At 35.5% G+C, this 23258-nt stretch overlaps 1 protein-coding gene across 1 annotated transcript in view; it reads left to right on the forward strand.

Moving 5' to 3' along the window:
* The window catches only part of LOC150100817 (uncharacterized), a 975156-nt gene that overhangs the window by 120051 nt on the left and 831847 nt on the right, over positions 1–23258 (forward strand). Inside the window, exon 4 of the mRNA XM_090401910.1 lies at positions 20461–20505. Within this exon, the coding sequence (XP_090258036.1) occupies positions 20461–20505 (45 nt within the window). The remainder of the gene's footprint in view (positions 1–20460; positions 20506–23258) is intronic.

The raw sequence follows: 23258 nt of genomic DNA on the forward strand, positions 1-23258 counted from the left end.
CACGGTGTGGCTTAATAAGGGGGCTTGTTCAGCCATATTGCAGTAGGCACCATTGCTACGCTAACAATTCCTGTTAGCATAGCAAGTGTGGAAAGAAGTTTTTCCAAGTTTAAATTGATTAAAAATTATTTGCAAACAGCAATGACCCAAGAAAGACTGGTTGGTGTAGCAACTATATCAATAGAGGTGGAAATAGCTTCTAATTTAAATTTAGTATAAGGTACCTTATAAACAGTTTTATTGTGTGTTATCCCTGTAGAGCAAACATTTAATTAATATTATTATGTAATCATTTTACATTAAAATCATTTTGCTCTTGTAATAAAAACAAAATAGCAATTGGAGATGTCTTATAATCCATCAGGGGTGATATTTAATTGTTTGCCTCAGGATGCGATCTAATTTGGCGATGGCTCTGCTTCAATCTGGCGATGTCCCTGCTTCCCAATGTCATAAATATACAGATTGAATAACAGTGGACCAAGGGACTTTTCCTTGTGGTTCACCACTGGTTACTTCAAATCTTGCAGACTCCCATCCCTTGTACACCATTTTTTGATATCTGTCAGTCAACCATTCTCTTATCCATTCTAATATTTTATAATCCAAACACATATTCTTCAATTAATGCAATAATCTTCCATGATGTATTGTCAAAAGCCTTAGCAAAATCCAAAGTATCATAGTAACATTAGAATGTGAGCAATTTGCTAAAACATGATTTTCTTTTGTAAACCCATGCTGTTCATTGCAAAGTAGAGATTTTCTGTCAATCCATTTCTAAATGTGAACCCTAACCAGTTTTTCTAAAATCTTCACCTCCACCATTCCTGAGATACTGATTGGTTGATAGTTGGATACATCGGTCTTTGTGCCACCCTTGTGCAATGGGATTACTATACATTCGTTCCACTATGGAATCTTCCCTCTTCTGACTCTCAAATTATATAGCTTAGTTAAAGGAGTAACTGAACCCTCTGAATCCAAAGCTGTCCCATCAGTCCCTATTGCTAAATTCTTATTCATTATTTGTGCAACAGCTCCACTGTCTCCTCATACACTGAGTTTCTTCATCCAGTGAAGAGGTATCACTGAACTCAATGTTACATACACAAGGTTGATAGCTTTTAGTTATCAAAAATGGGCACTCATGAGTTAAACAACCTTATCTGTCATCCTCACACGATCTACATTCAGTAGAATTATTCTTTCAGATTCATTCTTTCTTTTACTTACAGCATATTGATAAAATTCTTTAGGGTTATCTTTAGCTTGCAGAGCCAGTTTTTAATACTCCTCTGGACTGCTGCTTATAATTTTCATTATGGACATCCTTATGCATATGTTATTTCTTCCGCAGATCTTTTTCTTATGATTCTCTTGCTTGATAAGATTACACATCCATTTCATTTCTACCATATAAATAGGATACGAGTGAAAGGGGCACATTCCGATATTGCTTCATTTAAGTATACAGCAATCCCTCGATTAATGCGCCCCCGATTAGTACGTCATTTTTTTTCGTTATCCAAATTCAATTAGTGCACCTCTAAAATTTGATCAGTGCGCCTATATACATCTTAAAAATAAATGTTACAGATTTTAAAAATTTTTGATCTATACATTTTTTATGGCTAACTCTTTAAAAAAATCACTCACCAAGATGAAATAAATTAGTTACCGATTTGAAACATTTTACAAAATGTTTTAATGGCATACTACCTATTTCCATGTACACTATGTTCCAAATTTACCACCAATATTTATGTCATCTGCTTTACATAGCATTTTGCTTGTCATATCTCATGCAATTGTTTTCCTTACTTTTAAATAATTTTAAATTATTTTCCTAACCTTTAATCATGAGTAAAAGAATTAGTGAGCAAAAAATAGAAACGTGAAAATGATTCGAAAAGTAATCTGATTGGAAGAAAAACTTGAAATGATAAAGAAAAATGAACAAGGGAGTCCAGAGCAAAGATAGAACAAGAACACAAAAATGGGTGAATCAACTGCTGAATACAAAGAGAAAAGTAAGGCTGCTTCAAGTTCATCATGCATTCACTCGAAATCAAAGTATTATAATGATTGAATTAGAGAGACTTCTTTTTACATGGATTGAAGATTGTAACCAAAAAGGATCCTGCTAAACACTGGCCTTATTAAATCAAAAGCATTGTCTCTTTGTAACCTGGAAAGAAAGGGGCTATCAATGATGGAAAAGAAGAATTCCATGCTAGTGCTGGGTGATTTGAGCATTTCAAAAAGGGAAATAGCCTACATAATGTTCTAATCACAGGCGAAGCTGCAATTGCAGATAAGGAGATATCCAGAGATTTTGAAGAAAATTGTGTAACAAAATTGGTCAACAAATATTTAATGTCGATGAAACTGGCCTTTTTTGGGAAGCAAATGCCTTCCAAGACTTTTCTAACCAAATCATAGAAATCTCAGCCAGGTTATAAAGTCGCAAAGTCGAACGAAATTACTGCTAGCAATATGCGAGCCGTTTGGAAGCACATTCTTTCACATTGTGCAAATGATTTTAGAGGCTTTTCAAATGAATCTAAGTTATTTAAATATCATTCTGAGAAGTTGAGTGATTCCGACCTGCTAAATTTAGATGTACAGCGGGAAGATCCTGAAGAATATGAAGAAAATTTAATCACTGACAAGCCCAAAGAGGTTTCACAGAAACAATGTGAAAATATTTTTCATACAATCGAAGTTTTTAAGCAGCAATGCTTAGAGACTGACCCTGGTGAGGAGAGAACCAGTAAAATTTGCAGAAGAGGCAATAGGGCCATACCATCAGTTGTATGAAAAAAAGAAACAGAATGCCTGCAAAACTGCGATAGCTCAATTCTTTGTTAAGAAGCAGAATACTAAATTTATATTCTGAATATGGTTTATTGTCTTTCAGCTTCATGGTTTTCCTTTAACTAGGCCCTGAGACATACCTAATTCTTTTGTAAAAAAAAATTAAGGCTCAAAAAAAGAAATTTTAGGAATGAATTATACTTTTTCCCATAAGTTATTATATTCGATTCGTGCATTTTCGATTAATTTGCCTGTTTTAAAGAACGCATTAGGCACATTAATCGAGGGATTGGTGTATTTTTAAATGCTTCTCATGTACTGTCAATATTCTTCTAAAATAGTTCAGGAGCAAACTTGTTTGCTTACACTTGGATAAAGGATTTAACTAAGTGTACAATTTCTTTGGTATCTTTAATTTATAGTATAACCAAGTGGAAAAAATTCCAATAACTATCTCTAAGCCAGAGTATTTGAATAAGTTGTGACACCTTTTGGCAACTTGTACATGAAAATATAACTTCTGCATTACTTCAACCTTGGTATCACCTCTGGGTCTGGCTCCCAGTGACAAGACCTCAAGAAAGGTTGAAACTGGTCTATGGTAGTGACCCTTCCCATAATGCATAGCATTATACATACCTATAAGGATATGTACTTTGCATTATAGGAATGTGCTTTGCATTATAGGATGCTAAAGCAAGTGATGTGAAGTCATAAGCTTCTATATACGAGTTGTCCCAGTCCTGAAAATAGTTCAGGTGCAAATTTGTTTATAAGGCATATTCCAGTAATTGGACCACATTTTTTTTATTAAGCTAAAAGCACAATAAAGAAATAAAACCCGATAAGTTTCGTAAGTCGTTTGACTTACATCTCCAAGGGTAAAAGGTAACTGAAAGTTAAAACAACAAAAGAGAGAAATTAATAGTTCATACTATACAGTTGTAGCTGTCTGTCTGTTTATAAAATTAAAAAAGCAGAATGCAGATTCGAAGCAGTGCTAAGTTTAAACAATGCTGAATGATACATTCTGTTGTTCACGATCATAATGTCTGCGGTCTGACTGAGGTATTTTTTTTTATCAAAGCTGACCAAACTTGGTTTAGAATTAAGCCTAGGTTTTTATTGCATTGTGTTGGAATTCAGCATGTTTTGCAGCTTCTTTAAATTTCCTTATGTAACAGTTCTTTTCTATATAAGACATTATATCCCCCGAAACCTCCGCATACCCCAGCCTTTGTCACAGTTTCATGAATGAAAATGAAACTTCCGATTTTCATGAATTTTCACGTTCACTCTTTCCACCAAATCTTCTATCACCACACTTGGCCAACTGCTGCACTTTTCATTGTGAATGTTGTTGCACCCTTCTTCTTTAAGGCCCATAAATCTTACAGAGTTGCTGGTGAATTTCTGTAGCACTATTGTTTTCTGCCAACAAAAATCGTATCACACCAAGAACCTCACAACTGGTGGGATTTTTTATCACAGCACTCATAAGTTATTCATAGAATACAACAAATGATAACACGATAAAAGTAAAATGGTCAACAGCTAGCTAATGAGTCACTCTGTGCTACCATGCATGCATGACCCCCATCCCTTATCTTATTTGGCAGTAAATAAATTTTGAATGGATTTTACATTCTGGATGCACCTCATACATAGAACCCTAGAAAAGAATATAGTTAATTTTATACTTATTGTAATGAAAGAATAATACAAATCAGGATTAAATTAGAATGAGAATATCTGACTGTCATTGGAGTATATGCACATGGAAAGTGATAAAGGAAGTAATGAAAATCTTTACTCCCTCCTGCAAGAAATAATGGTGAAACTTACTGTTATTACATAATGGAAGATTTAAATGCTGCAATTGGCAATAAAATTAATCTGATCATCAGTATTCATTGTAAGCATACTGATGACTGAATAGGAGAAGGCTAATCAATTACATAATCGATTTCCATAATGAACACTAGTTTCCATAAATTAAGGAACATAGAAAATCATTGATGGGGTGGGGGAATAAAACATCTGAAAGTCAAATACATTATGAAAAACTCATGGTGAGTCTGGTTATCACATATAAATGAATGGCACTATCAGTTTTTAATGCAAATGAGCCAGCCAGGGCATAAAAGTGGTTGGAGTAGTTTTTTTCCATTTTGCATTTGGAGTGAGTCCAAGCCTGTTTTATGATAGCAAAATTCATGGGTATGGCTGCGAAGCATCATTTAATTGATGAATTCAGTTGGCAAGCCAACTTAAGACTAGAGGCCAGCCAAAGTCATGTTGAGGCAGATGGTTGCATTAGAGTCATTCTTTGGTTCACAGGCTGTGGAACCAATTCTAACAGTCACAAACAACATCCAAGAGATATAGTGAGGGATGGCCATGGGATATAACTACAGTTGGTGATTGATATCTCTTATCTGCTTACCAAAACAGAAGTGCTATTCTGAATAGCTATGATCTGACCTTGTTTTGGTTGCAGGAACATTGGTATCTGCTTCCAATGTGTGTGCAGAAGGCTTCATGAAGGTGGTCTTATGCTAAGTGACTAGTAGTCTGACTATACCCACCATGCTACAGAACATTTGAAATGGATCAGGCTCCACGTTAATCATACCCAAGACCAATGGAGGTTGTTCTTAGTTTAAACACTAGTTATTAGTTGATCTTGTTTAAACACTAGTCCTGATTTGTTTTACAAAGCAATATCAAGCAGGCTGTGATCTGGAGATAATCAGTGACACACTATCCTCCCTCTACTATCCATGAAAGGGACATTTATGGTAGAGGTAGCATAGTTGTTTGGGGAGGCATCTTATTGAATGGATGCACCAACCTGTATGTACCTCTTAGCAGAACAATGAATGTTGCAACTTATAGAGACAAGGTCCTGGATCCTTATGTTTATCCATATGCAGGGTGTGATAGGGGTGACATTGATCCTACAAAAGCCCATCCTCCTTAAAGCAAAACTCATGGAACAATATCTTCGAGAAGAGACTATCGTGCATATCGACTGCCAGCAAGTTCTCCTGACCTTAATCTTAGTGAGCATGTTTGGGATGCTCTAGGTAGATGTGTGATGCTCTCAATCTCCTCACCAAAACTTTGAGGGACTTAGAGCTTTGCAGGAGCAATGGTTGTTATTACTGACTGAACTCCTGGAAACTATTATAAATATATGAAACATCATTGTAAGCACTGCTTACAATGATGTTTCATATGTAAGCAGTGATGTTTCATATGTGAGAAGGTGACAACATTCCTTATTGAGGCACTTTGACAAACTTCATAATTTCATATTTAATTTAGAGAGAGATTTATTATTATTATTATTTTGTAATGCCTTCAATGAGTCCAAAGACTCACCAAGGGAGGGTACCCGCTCCACAACTCTTCATCTCCATCATCTACACCAATGCCACTACTGCCCATCACCACCACCAGTATTTTTTGTTTGTGAATTGCATGTATCCTGACGGCTGATTTGTCTGTATGCAGGATGAAAAACCAGAGTCTCCACAGGAGGGGGAAAACCCTACCTCCATACGAGTTTTTTTTTTTTTCACTAGAGGTCATGTCAGTAGAATAACTGGTGATCAAATCATTGTTTCTTTAGCTTACTGTGTGAAATGTAACTCAGCTTATCCTTGTATATTTGTATATACTCCAGATGATGACCTTAATATGAAGGTCGAAACATTGGGAAATTAAAATAGTTATTTATAACATGATTGTAAAGTCCATAATTTCTAAAACGAATGCTGATCACAGTGCAACACTAAAAGAAAGGATCCATATGAGATCAGCTAACTCGTCTTCAGTTGAAAAAAAAAACATAAAGATTCCTCCCATCACAACAAGAATCAAACTTAGAGATGAGGGAGGATGAGATAATTTAACAAAATTCAATCCCATAATTTAATAAAATTTTAAATTATTTGAATCAAGAAACAAGAGAGAATGTAAGCATTGATGCGACTGATAAAACTTCATGACTACAGTACTTTCACGATTTAGTTATGTGCCATGAAAGAATTGCAAACAATACAGCAATCAAAATTAAATTTGATGAAACACATTTATACTGGAATTGAATCACGCATTAAATAACTTCAGAAACTCACCTAGATGGCATTAACATATAATATAACTGCTCAAATATGCTGATGAAATTCTTAGAACAAGACTTTCAGATTTATTGAAAATAACAGGAAACTTTTTAACATCTAATTTGGATAATATTCTTCTGATCTGGTAAAAAGATAGAGGCGGCATTTACTAATTGTGCATTTGGAATGATTGAGGGACATTTACCATGATCAGCTATGCATGCATGCATTAGAGGAAGAGGGTGAAGCCAGGAGATTGGCTTTTTCTATGGGTGATATTAAAGTCGAGCCATCGGGGTGTAACACTGGTTGGAAGGATGTTGGGCAAAAATTATGACCAATTGCTTTGGTGAGCTTAGCTGCTATATGGACAAGATTGAAGCTTCTTGCTTTTCTGCTCTTTCAAAGTCTGTTTTGGAAGTAATTTTCCATTGGTAATTTTCTTGCAGCTCATTCAGGTTTGGGTATAAGATGGCATTCTTGATGAAAGCCAGCTGTGGTATACTCGAGTTTTTGTTTGTTGCAGTCTTGACACACCTTTTGGAGAACTGTTTAGAAAGGGGATAGCAGTTCAGAGCAGTGTGGGGAGAATGTATATTTCTGTGCCATGAGGATTACTTTGGTGATATTCGGTGCATATGTTTGGGTTGGAAAGCTGTGTGAAGATCGTCTGACCTAGCATTGTGCCAGACTACTCGTGTAGTCTTGGGGAGCAGTTAAGATTATCTGGTATTCTGGTAGACATGTGAATGGTTTGTGTAAGCTCATTAGTTATGGCAAATGTCTCAGCATCTCTGCCCGCTTGGTCTGTGCAACTGGAGTAGGAGAGCTAGTTGGGGTTGTAAACATTAAAATCTAATGGAAGAATGATAATTTACTGTTAGGAAAGTGGGACTGGAGAAAATCATCATTTGAGAAGAGGAAGTTAGTGCTCAGAGTAGCTGGTGACATTGGGAGAGTGATAGAGACAACAAATAAATTTGACTGAATGGTGTAGGGAGATTTCGATTTTTAACCAAAGAAGTTCAAAGTCAAGTGACTTTAGGTTGGATGCTCTCTGGCATAGTATATTAGAATGGACATAAACACAGATGCCACCCTTGGGTCAAAAGGATTCAGAGTGTGTAATTTGGAAAACTCAAATGAGTAGTGCTTGTAGGGAGTGAGATTTGAGTTTCTGCCAAAAAAAGTTGGTGGGTTTTGCAGACTGGTAGCAAACAGTATTGTGGTTGGTGTTGAGGCCACGTATGTTGGTAAAGTAAATTTGGAAGGTGCTATGGAGAATATATTTGACTGCACGGGTCATGCACATTTTCTATGCAGTGCCTGCATATTGGTTTCCACAGTCGCCAACACTTAATTTCTGCACTAACTTTTTTTTTTTTTGTAATTGATGATTCAAATGTTCTTACTATTTTGGTGTTTTTCTTTGGAGATAGCTTGGAGCTATAGCATGGACTGAAGAATTAAAGTAGGAAGGATAAACCTTTGGAAGGATCGAGGCGTCTTTAGACTCCTTGGAGGTGTCCCATAATAATATAATGATAATAATAACAATAAATGCTGCTTAGGAACTGACATAGAAATACTTAAGAGCATCAGTTTGTGTGTGTGGATGTATTCTGGATGTCCAAATGCTGGATAAGGTATGTGCAAGTCTGGTTGACCAAGTGGTTAGCATATCTGCTCTCCAGCCAAAAGGCTGTGGGTTCGAATCCTGCTGTGGGCAGGGATGTTTGTGATTGTTTGTGAAAATACTAGTGGTGGGCAAATTGATGGCGTTGGTATAGATGATGATGATGGTAGTTGCAGTTCACTGTAGTTGGTGGATTGAGTAGTGGAGACGGAGCATTGTAGAGTAAGTGCCCATCCCTCAATGAGTCTTTGGACTCCTTGGAGGTGTCATGTAATAATAATAAATGCTGCTTAGGAACTGGCAAAGAGATACTTAACAGCATCAGTATGTGTGTGTGTGTGAGAAAATGTATTCTGGAGGTCCAAATGCTGGATAATGGATGAATGAAGGTATTAAGCATGAAATCTGTAAGAATGCACTATGGAGCAACACAAGATGAATAATGATAATAATCAGTTGCATAAATAGTATAAAGAGCAGGCCAGGTAGATGACTCAGTTTGTAAGGACAGTAAAAGTGCAGTATGAGCAAAAATTAGCAAATCAGGCCAATAACAATCTTAGGGAGTTTTTTCTATATGTGTGGCAGGTAAAAATAAGAATAATTATTGAAAGGTATTCAGTGAGCAGTTGTTCAGGATGTTTCATCCTCAGTGTGAAATCAGTAGAAACTCAAGTGTAGAGAAAATGAGAGAAGACTTACTGATGAGTGAACAAGAGATGTATGAGGAGTTAAATTAAATGTCAGGTTGGTTCATTGGTAGAGTCTCTTCTGCTAATGGCTCACGCAAAACGTTGAGCAAGTTTGAGCGCGGTAAGTAGTTGGAAGGGGTTCAATCGTTCGATGCTGTTGGCACACTATTCCTTGATGAGTCTTTGGACTCCCTGGAGGTGTTCACTTAATAATAAGACAACAGACTTGATGACACATTACCATATGTCTTAAGGGAATGTTCCTTGGCTTACGTGTTTCACAACAGTCTTGCAACAACACAAGCTCCAAATAAGTGGAAGGAAAGTAAATTTGTTCCTAAAGGTGGTGATAAGGCTAAGGTTACAAATTATAGGCTGATCTGTATATCTGCAGTTGTATTTAAGGTGTCAGAGAGGTTGGTGAGAGCTAAGCTATAGAAGTGGATTGACAAGAGTGGTATTTACTGTGCTTGTCAGCATGGTTTTAAAAGTATGTCAGATTTTATTGACTTACTTTTGCCCTATAATAAGGTGACAAATGTATTGGATAAGGAAGATCCATATACATTGGCATACTTCAATTTTGTAAAGGCTTTTGATGCTTATGATTACCTTACCACAAGTTTGTAACTAAATTGGAGTAAATGGGACTGGATGCTAGATTAGAGAGTTAAAGGTCATGGGTTGTCAGATAGGTGTCATTAAGTTCTGTATGGGAATGCGGTATTCCAAAAGAGGAAAGTCACTTATGGTATGCTGCATAGTCTGTTTGGGGCCATTGTTTAACTTATATATTAATGATATTGGGATGGGTTTAACTGGAGATATATAGCTGTTTATAGATGATGCAAAACTGGGGAGGGTAATGAGGAATGAAGCAGTTGTTTGGTCTTAAAGGACCTGAACAGATTTGTATGAGTGGGCAACAGTATGGAACTGTCAGTTCAATGCTGCAAAGTGTAAGGTTCTGAAAGATGATAGACAACAATTGGATGCAAAGTATACACTTGGTGGTTAAATTTTGGAAGAGGTTAAGAAGACTGGAGACTGAGAGTGTTGATGGACAAGAATATGATCAGAGGTTACATTGCACAAGCTGTGAAGACATCACATCGGATAATGGCAATGATACGGAGGACCCTAACATGCAGAAATAGAGAGGTTATGATGCCATTGTATAAGACCTTGATCAGGTGTCATTAGATTCTTCTTCAACCTTTTGGTTCTGTCCACTGCTGGATGAAGGTATCCCCCATGGTTTTCTGGACCACTCAGTTTTCTGCCTCTTCCATCAGTCTCATTCCTGCAATTTGTTCCAGTTCATCCCTCCACCTTCTTCTCGGTCTTCCTCTTTGTCTTGCTCCATCCATTGGTCTCCACTCTGTTGTTTTTCTAGTCCATCTCTCGTCATTGCATCTGGCAATATGGCCAGCCCATCTCTACTTAGCCTGTTTGATGTATTTTATGATATCCATGGCACATTTTTGAGATCTTATCCAGGTATTCGTCTTCCTATCTCTTAATGTTACTTTTACATACTTCTCTCCATGCGATGTTGTGATGTTCTCAGCTTTTTATTTAGGGCTTCTGTTAAAGTCCATGGTTCTCCTCCATATGTTAGGACAGGAAGTATGCACTGGTCAAAAGCTTTCTTTTTTAGACTCATAGGGATGTCACTTCTGATGGACAAGGACAATGTATCTCTCATTTTCTCATAAGCCATCCATCAAAGGTGAATTCTTCGTTCAATCTCTTTTCTTTGGCAATCCTCAAAAGATAACAATCGGCCCAAATATACATATGAGGTAACTTGTTCTATTTCATGGTTTTCAACTTTGACAGTTCTTTGGTTTATGTATTTATTCATCATTATTTTTGCTTTTTTTCTCTATTTATTTTTAATCCAATTACTCTGGAGGCTTCATTTAGCTGATTTAGCCTTTCCTCCAGATCTTCAAGATTATTTGCTATTAGGACAACATCATCTGCAAATTTCAGATGAGGTAGCCTATCTCCATTTATGTTTATTCCTTTTGTTTCCCAATCAAGGCTTCTAAAGACTTCCTCTAGTCATCCATAAATAATTTGGGAGATATGGTATCACCTTACTGTATGCCATTTTGTATTGGAAAATTTTCACTGTTTTTATATAATTTAATTACAAAAGTTACATTCTTGTAAATATGTTATAGTGTATCAGCATATTGTTAAATTGTGAATGAAGATATTTATAATTAATAATACTTCATTCATAATTAACATGACCTACCATATCACAAGCAGGATTTATTTAAATTTATTTTGTTAGTCTCTTGCTTATAAAATGTTATTCATGTAATCCTTTTGAGTTTTGTTAGTTAATTTTATTTATGTAATTTTAAAATATATTATAGATATGAAAAAGTTCTGTATTAAAGTGTCATTTATTTTATTTGCTTTATTCCTTTAATAATATTATAAGAAACTGTAATGTATATCCTTACCACAGTCCTGAAGATACTTTCAGGTGCAAACTTTGTTTACTAACACTTGGATAAAGGATTAAACTAAATTTATTATATTATGTAATGTATATAATTTTAATATATCCAGAAGATTCTTTGTGATATCATTTGATTGGTTGTTGTGAGAAAACATGCAAATTTCTCCTAGCACATGTTGGAGTGTGAACTACTATATACCAAGGGGAAAACAAGTTTGATGTGAGCTAAACCGGTGAGAACCAGTTACTGGCGGGAAAAAGGAAGGATTGGATACGAAAACGAAAGTAAAAAAGAGAATCGAGTAGGGAAGTATAGAGAACGGTAGCTGGAGACTGGAAGGAAATTTTGACGTGCCGTAAACGGAATTTAAAGGACCGGGATTCACTTGGTATTTTAACTTACCTTTTTCTGAGTAGGATTTATATCAAAACTCCTAACGCCTAAACAGTGGAATAGTGCAGGAAATAGGATAATATCTATAAAAAAAAAGAAGAAGAAATAGGTAGATAATTTAAACCAAGTGCATAAAGGTTATATTCTCCCGAGTTTATAAATCAGTCTTTTAAGTCTATGTTATTACAAAGTAAAAGTCAGCAAGGACTTTAAAAATGTTGTTCGATCTCCCTATGATGTGATGAAGCTATATCCTGGTAAGATTACGTTCGCTATACTTAGTGAGAAGTAACGAAAATTAATTCCACCCATAGTATATTGTTCCTAGTTGCTGTATTCAGCGGATCAAGATTTAATGTGTGATGTGCTAAGACTTTTCCCTCTTCAAGTGATAAATGCTATATTATTGAATTAGGTGTTCATTGACTGAACGAGAATACTGAGAAGCCTATTTGTTGTAATTTAGGAATCTCAAACTTACAAGAACTAAAATTGATTGACTGAGCTTAGAGAAGTACAAATGAGTGCCTGATGGTTCATGAGTTGTATTCATTCTGAATATCTTGAACTGATTTGATATTTAAATGTTTTGAAATATAACCTTGATCAGAGTAAAGTTATGATAGAAGTCCTTTGTAACAAGAAGGATAAAATCTGTTAAATATAATCTTTAATTATAAAGTTTGAGCTCAGCTGAGTGGTATACTAGAATCTTAATGAGAGTTTTGTATTTGTTTAATTGTAATGTCCCTGTTGGAATGCTGTGTTATGATGTAATTTATGTGACAATACATTAAATAATTTTGTTTGAATTGAATCTTGTATTTGCCAGATTGTTTCATTGCACCGCTAATTAAAATAATATGAATCTTAGCGGGAACCCTATGTAGTAAGAATAAAAACCTCGGCCTAAAATCAGCTTATGATAACCTAATACAGTTGAAGGTTGATTTATCTAAATTGCTCTTGCAATTCAGAATATGGAGTGGCGCAGTATAATATAAATTTTCTTCATATTCGATTGATATATCAGCCTACAACTAGTTAAATACTAAAGAAAGAATTGTAAGACGATAAAATGTGATTGAGAAGAAGTTACGATCCAACAATTTGGTTTCTCAGTTCCCTGGGTTTCAAGAGATTTTATTGTTGCAGATATTTTAACTGAATCATACTTTTTTTGTAGTCTATATAGGCCAGACATAAGGGTTTATTGTATTCAGTTGATTTTTCAATGAGCTGTCTTAATGTGTGAATATGGTCCAAAGTATTGTAATTCTTCCTAAATCTAGCTTGTTCACAGGATTGCATTCCCTCAAGTTTAGATTTTATTCTGTTATTTATAATTTTTGAGAAGACTTTGTATAATGTGGAGAGTAGGCTTATAGGTCTGTAGTTTTTAATTTCTTCCTTATTGCCCTTTTTAAAAATTAATATTAGAAGTGAATTGTTCCAGTTTTTTGGAATTTTTCTCTGTTTTAGGCATTTATTAAAGAGTTTGGTCAGTTGTGTGATGACAGGGCTTCCTTCCAGTTTTATGAAGTCTACCATAATTCAATCTTCTCCTGGGGCTTTTCCATTCTTCATTTCCTGCAATGCCATTTCTGCTTCACCTTGTAAGATCTCAGGGTAATCGTATTTTTCCTCACTCAAGTTATCCATCATTGATTCTTGAATGTCTCAGTCTTTGTCTTCATTGAGTTCCGTATAAAATTCCTGAATTCTTTTGATTATTGCAGCTCTGTTTTTTATAAGTTCATCATTTTTTTCCCTCTTACAGCAGCTATTTCCTTTGTTGCAGTTGATGATGTTTGTCTTAGGACCTTCATATTACTATTGTTTTCTATTGTTTCTTAAATTTTCCTAGTATTACAATATAATTTCATGTTACATATAGTTTTACAAATTTCCTAATATTCTATTTTATTTGTCTCATTCAAATCTCTTTTCATATTCTCTTCTTTTTCTTCATCAGATTTAAAGTTTTCTGTCTTAGTTTTTTCCTCTTTGGTGCCTTTTTACACCTCCTATTTCTAATGCACAATTATTATTATAATTATTACAGGCAACTCCAAGGAGTCCTTAGACTCATCGAGGGAGGCCCTAAACATCATGTCTACAACTATTCAGATTCCACACAGTATCTATCATACCTTGCCTTGAACCAACTCACAGTCACGGCACCCACAACAGACTGACAGCTTATTCCACTCATTCATCACTCTCCATGTAAAAATCTAGTTCTAACACCTTTGCTAACCACACTCTTACCCAATTTCCATGGATGGCCCCTAGTCCTCCCACCACCAGACCTGTTCTGAAAAATATCCTCTGAATTAATCTTATAGATACCCTTCAGTAATTTGAATATCTCAATCATATCACCCCTCTTCTGCCTATCAACCAATGTCTGCAATCCACAAATCTTCAACCTGTTCTCATAAGGTTCATTTCATAGACCTGCTATCATCTTGGTCACTCGCCTCTGGATCCTCTCTACCTCCTCCCATCAAGAAGAAACCCTGCACCCAGATCCGGGCACAGTGGTCAAGATGGGGTCTTATCAAGGCTCGATACAGAGGAACAATAACTTGCTCGTCTCTGTTTGTATTCTTCAGTATCCAAGTGATTTGATGAGCTGATTTAGCCACTTTTGCAATGTGCCCCCTAATCTTCAACTCCCTATCCACCAACACCTCCAAATCCCTGGCTTCGTCAATCTCCTGGAGTACAGTTCCACCACAATTCAAGAGAGATTTTGTTAAGATTTTATTAGCATCATCAAGGGAAGTAGCTGTGTTTAACTTTTTCAAATCATTTTTGAGTGATTCTCTATAACAGCTTTTATTGTGGTGGAGGTTTTGTAGATTCACTAAATTGGACTTTTTTCTTATGAGCTTATTCTATTCCAATTTTTTGTTGATCCATACTTTTGTCCTTACTAGTCTGTGGTCACTTCCTGTATTGAATCTATTAAGCACTTCAGTGTTATTTATTATATATCTTCTGTCGGAGGGGATGAAGTCTATTTCATTATAGGTTTGTCCATTTGGGCCTCTCCAAGTCCATTTTCAGTTGATTTTCTTCTTGAAAAAGCTGTTCATAATAAAGAGATTATTTTCTTCTGCGAATTCAATAAGTCTTTCTCCTCTTTCATTCCTGTGTTCAAATCCAAATTTACAGATGGAGTTGAGATAGTCATCTCTGTTTCTAGTCTTGGTATTAGTCTCCCATTATAATTATGTAGAATTCTTTAGAATTATTTAATGTGGATTCTAACGTTTCATAAAAATCTTCTGTCTCTTCATATGGAGGAGCATATATTTGTATAATTTTCAATTGGTGTCTTTTATTTATGAAAAGACTTAGTTCAGCTATTCTTGATGTTATTTTATTAACAAACAAGACATTGTCCTTGAGTGTTTTATTTATTTATTAGGAATCCTACACCACCACCAGTTGATTTTCTTTCACATTCTGAGTGGTAGAGTAGATGTCCATTTTTTAATTGCATGAGAGTTTTCTTTCCTTCTTATCTCTGATAGGCCCACGACGTCCTATTTTATATGGTCCAATTCCTTCATCAGTTCTTCTAATTTATCATCATCCCATAGAGATGTGCAGTTATATGTTCCTACTGATATCCTGTCATTGTGCATTGTTGGTGGTCTCATTGTAGATAGTGGAGACTGTAGCATATTTTTTGACCTAGACCCTCTGCCTAAGTCCCAGACACATCCCTTTTTATGCTGGGTGATGGATGAGACAATATGTAATTTTCCTACTTGATTCATCATTTACATTGTCCTCATGGGGAGGTATTTGGCCTTATAGCACCATGCTGGCCAGAAGGGTTGGTCATTGGATTATTGTGCACAAATTTTTTCCCCTGGTTTTCATGGTGATGAGAATATATTGGAATGGATCCAGAGAAGACTGAAGTTGGTAGCTGGTTGGGATGTGGAATATGAACACAAATTGATGGAATGCAAGTTTCAAAACCTTGTGAAGAGGTGGAGGAGAGTGGGAAATATGATTGAGATTAAATTGGTAAGGAATTGTTACTGGGTTAATGGAGAAGAAATTATTCATAGAATGGGAGGAGTAGAACATGGGGCTGTCACTGAGAACTGCTTATGAGGATGTGAGCAAGACCATAAAGAGCAGGTTTTCTGCATGGAGAGTGGTTGATGAATGGAATGCATTGCCTTATGGTGGGTTTGAATATACATACGTTGAATGAGTTTAAAGTATGGTTTGATGGGCTTTGTTATAATAGTATGTATCTCTTGCAATGTGTCTTTTGACTCCATGGAGTGGTGGTAATAATAATATTTCTTTTTTGCAGGGTCTGACCTTTTTTAGTCTTCTTTGTCTAATCAGTATCATTTATGTCCATGTGATACTTCTTAGTTCTACCAGTTCGCCATCTTTTTCATTGATGCTCTTTATGTTGATGGTGTCCTATTTAAATTCTGCAGATGTTGAGGTGTTCCAGCTACTGACTTTTTATTGTTCATTGTGATGCACTGATGAAAAGAGTAGAGGACCTTGTTTAACCAGATTATGGCTCATCTGGCTTGAAATTTCATCGTTATATCATTATTTTTGTTTCGTTTAAGTGTATTTTGTATGGGAACAAATTGTATTTTGTTCCCATACAAAATACAATTTGGTCAACTAAGTCCCATATTGCCAGCCATCATTGTTTGTTACATTCCTTAAAGATTATATTGATATCTTCTCCCAATTTTCTAGCTTTGATCCTTAAGTGACTCCCCTGAAAAAAATACTTATTACATAACAAATTTTATGCTATTTTTAATTAATTCTACAATATAAGGGTGTCCCATAAATCATAAAGATGTTTAAACATTTAATAACATTTTTATTTATTAATTATCTTTATTATTTTTAAAATTTTTATTTAATTATTTTTTATTCTTTTGCCAAAAGTAGCTGTTTTTTCTTTTATATTATTTTATTCTTTTTTTTTGCTGTAATGAAATACAGAACCTGGAGATTTTTTTTTGCTAGTTATGAAAAACCACAGCACGTAAATGCCATCCATTTTCAGCTTCACAAAGACAGGCTCTCTCTACAGCATATTCTGTGACAGCTGTTAATGTTTCTGGCTGCAGTAGCCTAATTTCTGCATGAATATTCTCCTTCAATTGTTGGATTGTCTGGAGGCTTGTTCACATACACCTTTTTCTTCAGTTAACCCCATAGGAAGAAGTTGGGAGCTATCTGATCTGGAGAAGAAGTCCAATTATTGCAGATCTTCACGAAATTATTCGCTCACCAAAAATGTGCCTTAGGAGTTCTGTTGTGGCTCTAGCAGTGTGGACAATGGCTCCATCTTGCTATAACTAATTTGCTCAACGTTCTTTAGAATACATGAAAAAATATGAAAAAATTAATAATTAAAAAGTTATTCACATTTTAAACTTCTTCATGACTTGACTTAAGGGACACCCTTTAACTGATGTGAAAGGAACTCTATGAAAGAATCCTATATTGTGTTTGTCTGTTTAACTGCTTTTATTTTATTTTATTATTCACATTATAAGTCAAGTCATAGTCTCACTATAATATGTTGTAGATGTGTGGCCTTGAATAGCTCTATATAGGAATATTCTGGATATTGTTTGGACTAAAACTGCAGAATATCAATTTGCTAACAGGCCTATATTATTAAAATTTCAGAAGGTAATTAAAAAAACAGTAATAAGACTTCATGCATATGTGTAATCATTTGTCTAAGAATAGATATATAATTTGACGTAATAGTAAAAAAAATGTGAAAACTATTATCTCAGGAAGAAATCTCTCAATTCTTCTCTTATGTTAAAGGAATATCTTATTGTATTTCTAAAATTATGAGGCCTCTCAACATTGTGGTGCCATTTTGTCATATTAGGAAAATTTCAATCTTTCTTTCTTTCTTCACCTAAGGATAGGTTTCCTCCACTTAGCTTTCTAGATATTCTTCCAGATCCCTTGCTTGTGTGGCTTATTTTACTTCAGAAAATTGGGTAGATTTGCACTGTCCTCCATGAGGAACATAAATCTTATATCCAGTACCATAGTCCTGAGCAATTTGGTTTAGCTGATAAACCATCTACACTAAACACAGTCCTTCCAGAATAAAACCAAGCTCTTATGCAAGAGTTGATTCTTATGGAATGTTTACACGAAGTTCAGTTTTTTTTTTTTTTTTTTAAGTCATCCAAATTTGATCATACCTGATGGCCTTCATAGTTATCACCTCTATGAACAATATTGTTGTATGAATCCTCTATTAATTGCTAATTTATTTTTTTCTTATTTTTCTTATTTATACATACAGTGTGTTGCATAAATATAACATATTTCAATAATTCATAAAAATCAGAAAAAATGTATATTATAGTGCAGTTTGCATGAAAGTGAATTGCAGGGAGGAAGATTTTTTTTGGTATGGAAGTTTTAGTTCAAATTATCATTGATAGAGGGCAACAGCAGTGATGACAGTCAGAATGGTATTGAAAACTTATTTATATGCAGGACCCTGTTGCATATCACTACAGCAATTGTTCAATGTGCTTGCTGGTACAAGCAATTGCATGCTGCAAGTGGGTGAGAATGCCATTTACCGAAACACAGAGCATATCTGGGTGGATGCAAGCAACTTCACAGTGAATTGCATCTTTTAAATCTGCTAAGTATGATGGGCTGCTCAGATACACTTGGGACTTTGTCTCACAATCAAAAATCTACTTGCAGAGTTGCAATTATGGCCTGATGAGAAACTGCTTCACGGGAGATGCGATATGAGGTGGTGCCCCGTCTTGCATGAATGTGACTGTGAAAAACATATTTTTTTCTACAAGCATGGTACCGTGTTTTCATATAGCAGTTGCAAGTAGTGCTGTCATTTTCTGAGCATGTCTTCCAGCTATTTGTTGCGCATGACTATTCAAAGAAAAAGGGACCTACAATGGTAGATGCAATGAAGCTGCATCAAACAGTGAGTCACAGTGAATGCAACTGCTCCTCTGTGTGGGTGTGTGGATTGTCCTGTACCCAAATTTGATAGTTATCTATATTAACTGTCCCATGCAATGAAAAATGTGCTTTGTCTGTCCAGAAGATGTCATGCAGCCATTGTGGATCTTTTGCAACTTTTGTCAAAGCCCCTGTTGTGAGTTCCTCACACTTAGTGGTATCACTTGGTAGCAGCTAGTGAAGAGATTGCAGCTTGTATGGATACAAGTTTAACACACTATGGAGGATGTGGAATATGGATGTTTTAATTATGCCCATGATTCTTTCAGCTTCCCGTGCACTGCTTGCGCTGCTTGTTCATTGTGTTGTTGCTAGGATATTCATTTGCGATGCTACAGCACTGGTATGGGCTTTGGATAACACTGGTCTGCCAGTGCAAGGGCAATCTGACTAATTTCCAGTTTCCTCAAAACGTTGTATTAGAGACTGTGGTCTGGCAGAAGTGATAAGACCTTGACCTTTCTTCATTCTTTTCTACATTTGAAACTTTTGTAAAGCTTCTGCTGCTGATTGTCTGCTTACGTGAAACAACTTCACTAACAATGCATTATCCACCAATGTCAGCATCACAGCAATAAACCTTTCTTTTCACAAAAACAATTGTATGCACCCAACGACTGGAAATTTGCATGCGATCATTAAAAGCTGCCAGCAGTATGCCCTGCATTTTAGAGGACTCTCATTTGCATGCACCTCAGAAATGAGGCATATGGCACAATGCTCCTATTGGTGAAAATTTTAACTAAATTTTTTCCCTACCAAGAAAATATCCCCCTCCTTGCAATTCACTTTCGTGCAAACTGCACTCTCATATACAAATTTTTCCCAATTGTTATGAATTATTGAAATATATACAAATTTATGGGACACCCTGTTTATGTGTTCATATTTTTTTTAATTAATTGAATAGAATTTTTATTGACCAGTTCTGTTGTCTTACTTAAACTATGATGGTGATTCATGAAATTTTTCTGTTAGACTTTGTGTTCCAGTACTCATTCTGCTGAAGATGTCCTCAGAAGTTAGGCAAAAATTTAATAATTTTTACAAATTTTTTTCCATTTCAAATTTTTTTATAATATATAATTATTACTAAATGAAATATGCTAGATGAGCAGCTGTTGATAATAATGTGAGTATTGTATGAATATGGTTTTTTTAATAAAGAGTTTCTTTCACATATAAATGTGCATTTGTCCAATATTTGTAGTGTTTCAAGATGCAATGAAGTCTTTTTTTTTTCTTCTTTCTGATAGGGTGATACTGGTGTACCAGGTTTTACAGGTGCTCCAGGCATTCTAGTAAGTAATCTGATTTAGGAATCTATATTTCTGAAATTTTTTTTTCTTTATAATTATATACTGCAGACATAAATTTGTCTTTATTTTAAAAATTGATAATGTCATAACTTACACTTTTATTTTTTGTGATGAACTAATTTATTATTATTATGATTATTATTATAGGTTACTCCATGGAGTCCTTAGACTCATTGAGGGAGGCACTAAACATCATGCCAAGCACTATCCAACATTTGCGCAGCATTTATCATACTTTGCTTTGAACTCATTCACAGTCATGGCACTCACAACAGACTCTGTCAACTCATTCCACTCATTCACCACTCTCCAAGAAAAAAAAATCTTGTTCTAACACTCTCGCTAACTACACATTTGCTCAGTTTCCAAGGATGGCCTCTAGGTCTCCCACCACCAGACCTGTTCTGAAAAATTTATTCTGTATTAATCTTGTAAAAACCATTCAGTAATTTGTATGTCTCAATCATATCACCCCTTTTCTGCCTGTCAACCAATTTCTGTAACCCACAAATTTTTAACCTGATCTCATAAGGTTCATTCCACAGACCTGCTGCTATCTTGGTTAGTTGCCTCTGGATCCTCTCCACCTCTTTTCAGATCTCTGCTTTGTCAATTTCCTGGAGTACATTTCCATTAATGTGGTATACAGCTGGTAATCTTTTCATCCCAAAATGCATAACTTTACACTTTTCCATATTACTGATATCCATTTTCCTTTTCCCAGACTGCCAGTCTATCCAAATAATCTTGCAAAATTTTAATATCGTCTGTATTAACTATTGCTCTACTCAATTTTGCATCATTGGAAAACAGCTGAACAGTTTCTCTCAGACGCTTTCCTTTATTATCAATGTACAAATTAAACAATAGCAGCCCAAGAACAGAGTCTTGTGGCATGCCACTAGTCTGGCCTTCTTCTGGACTGTGCTCCTGAATAAACTACTCTGATATCTCCATCAACCACCATCTTATCCACCTTACCAGCCTTAAAATTTTTTTATTATGTTTTAATTATAAAATTATTTATTTTTATCAGATCTCCATGGAGTCAATGAGTCACCACAAGAGGTTCTCTCTCTCACACACACACATACACACTACTGCGACTTGAATGCATTCAGCATGGTATAATGGACTGTCTCTACATCACCACACTTTTAGGCCATGCATTCCAACCACAATACCACCTACAACTCCATGCAAACAACCTACTCCTCACCTCTTTGCTCACACCCTCCTTATACAGCTTTCATGAATGGCCTCTTGTTCTCCTCCTATCTAAACTCATTATATGAAAAATCTAATCCACATTAGTCAGGTAATAACTCCTTACCTATTTATCTCTTAATCATGTGTCTCTCATCCTTCTGTCCACTAAATTCTGCAATTTGCACCCCCTCAACCTTTATTCATACTGAACATTGAAGAGAACAGAAATCACTTTAGTGACTTATCTCTGAATCCTTTCCAACATCTCTTCATTGTTTTGAAAACCCAGTGACCAAAATGTCCCTGAAATTTCAGGTTCTTATTCACCAACACTCTCAGATTCATCATCTCTTCTGCCTCTTCGAAGATATCACCACTGATAATATACTCTGAATCTCAAAACTATTAGTGTTTCATCCTGGTAACCAGTGTTATTCCTAGAGGGATAGGAAATGTTGAAAGATTAGAAGTGAATGAAAAGAATGTATTGTGAATAATGAATACTCTAGATATTAGCAAGTCATAAGGACTAGATGGGATTTTGTAAAATATTTTAAGCGTGTGTTCTAAAGAACTGGCCATGACATTAATTTAGCTGTGTAATGAAGTTTTGCAATTGATTAAGATCTCGAGGAGTGTGAGGAGAGTAAGATAGTGCTACTACATAAGGCTGGTTGGAGAATGGAAGTATTAAACTATAGACCAGTTTGTATTTCTCCTATGAGGATTAGATTTTATAAAAATTGGTAAGAGCTTATAAACTGAATTGGGCAGATGAAAGTAATGTTTAGAAAAGCCAACATGGATTTATTAATGGATGTCCTTGTTTTAGTAGTCTACTTTTTGTATTAAACTAACAACACCAGTGGATGAAGGAAAGGCATACACTGTCATTTTTTTTAATGTTTTATTTTTTATTTTGCAAAGACTTTTGATATCATGCTGCATGACAGGTTGATATTTAAATTATGTGACACCTCCAAGGAGTCCAAAGACTCATTGACAGAGGGCACCTACCCTACAGCTCTCTGTCTCTACCACTTAATTTACCAACTACAGTGAACTGCAACTACCATCATAATTATGCCAATTTCATCTACTATCCACCACCATCAGTATTTTTTTTCTGTAAATTGCATGTTTTCTCAAGGCCGATTTGTCTGTATGTGGGATGAAAATGTGCAAAGAGAAATGGAGGTGCTGAGAAAGTAAATAGAAGGCATGAAGACTCAGTCGAGGTGGGTCAATGGAAAGATTGAGACTTTAGAAGTTAAGGTGCATATGGTGAATAAAAGTAGCAATGAGAGAAAGGCATGGAAAGGTGAGAGAAAGGCATGGAAAGGTGAGAGGAAGTCAAGTGAGTGGTGTGAGCAATTAATAGAGAAATGAGGAAGGAGGAAAAGTGAGAGAGAGAAAGAGTACATGAAACTACAGAGAATGACAGAGAGAGTATGGAAATCTTTGTCCTCTGTAATATGAGAGAGAGAGAGAGAGAGAGAGAGAGAGTATAGAAATCTTTGTCTTTG

Source organism: Typopeltis vanoorti, chromosome 12 (assembly GCF_054136105.1).
Source record: "Typopeltis vanoorti isolate ZY-2024b chromosome 12, IOZ_Tvanoo_1.0, whole genome shotgun sequence".
Classification (NCBI taxonomy): domain Eukaryota; kingdom Metazoa; phylum Arthropoda; class Arachnida; order Uropygi; family Thelyphonidae; genus Typopeltis; species Typopeltis vanoorti.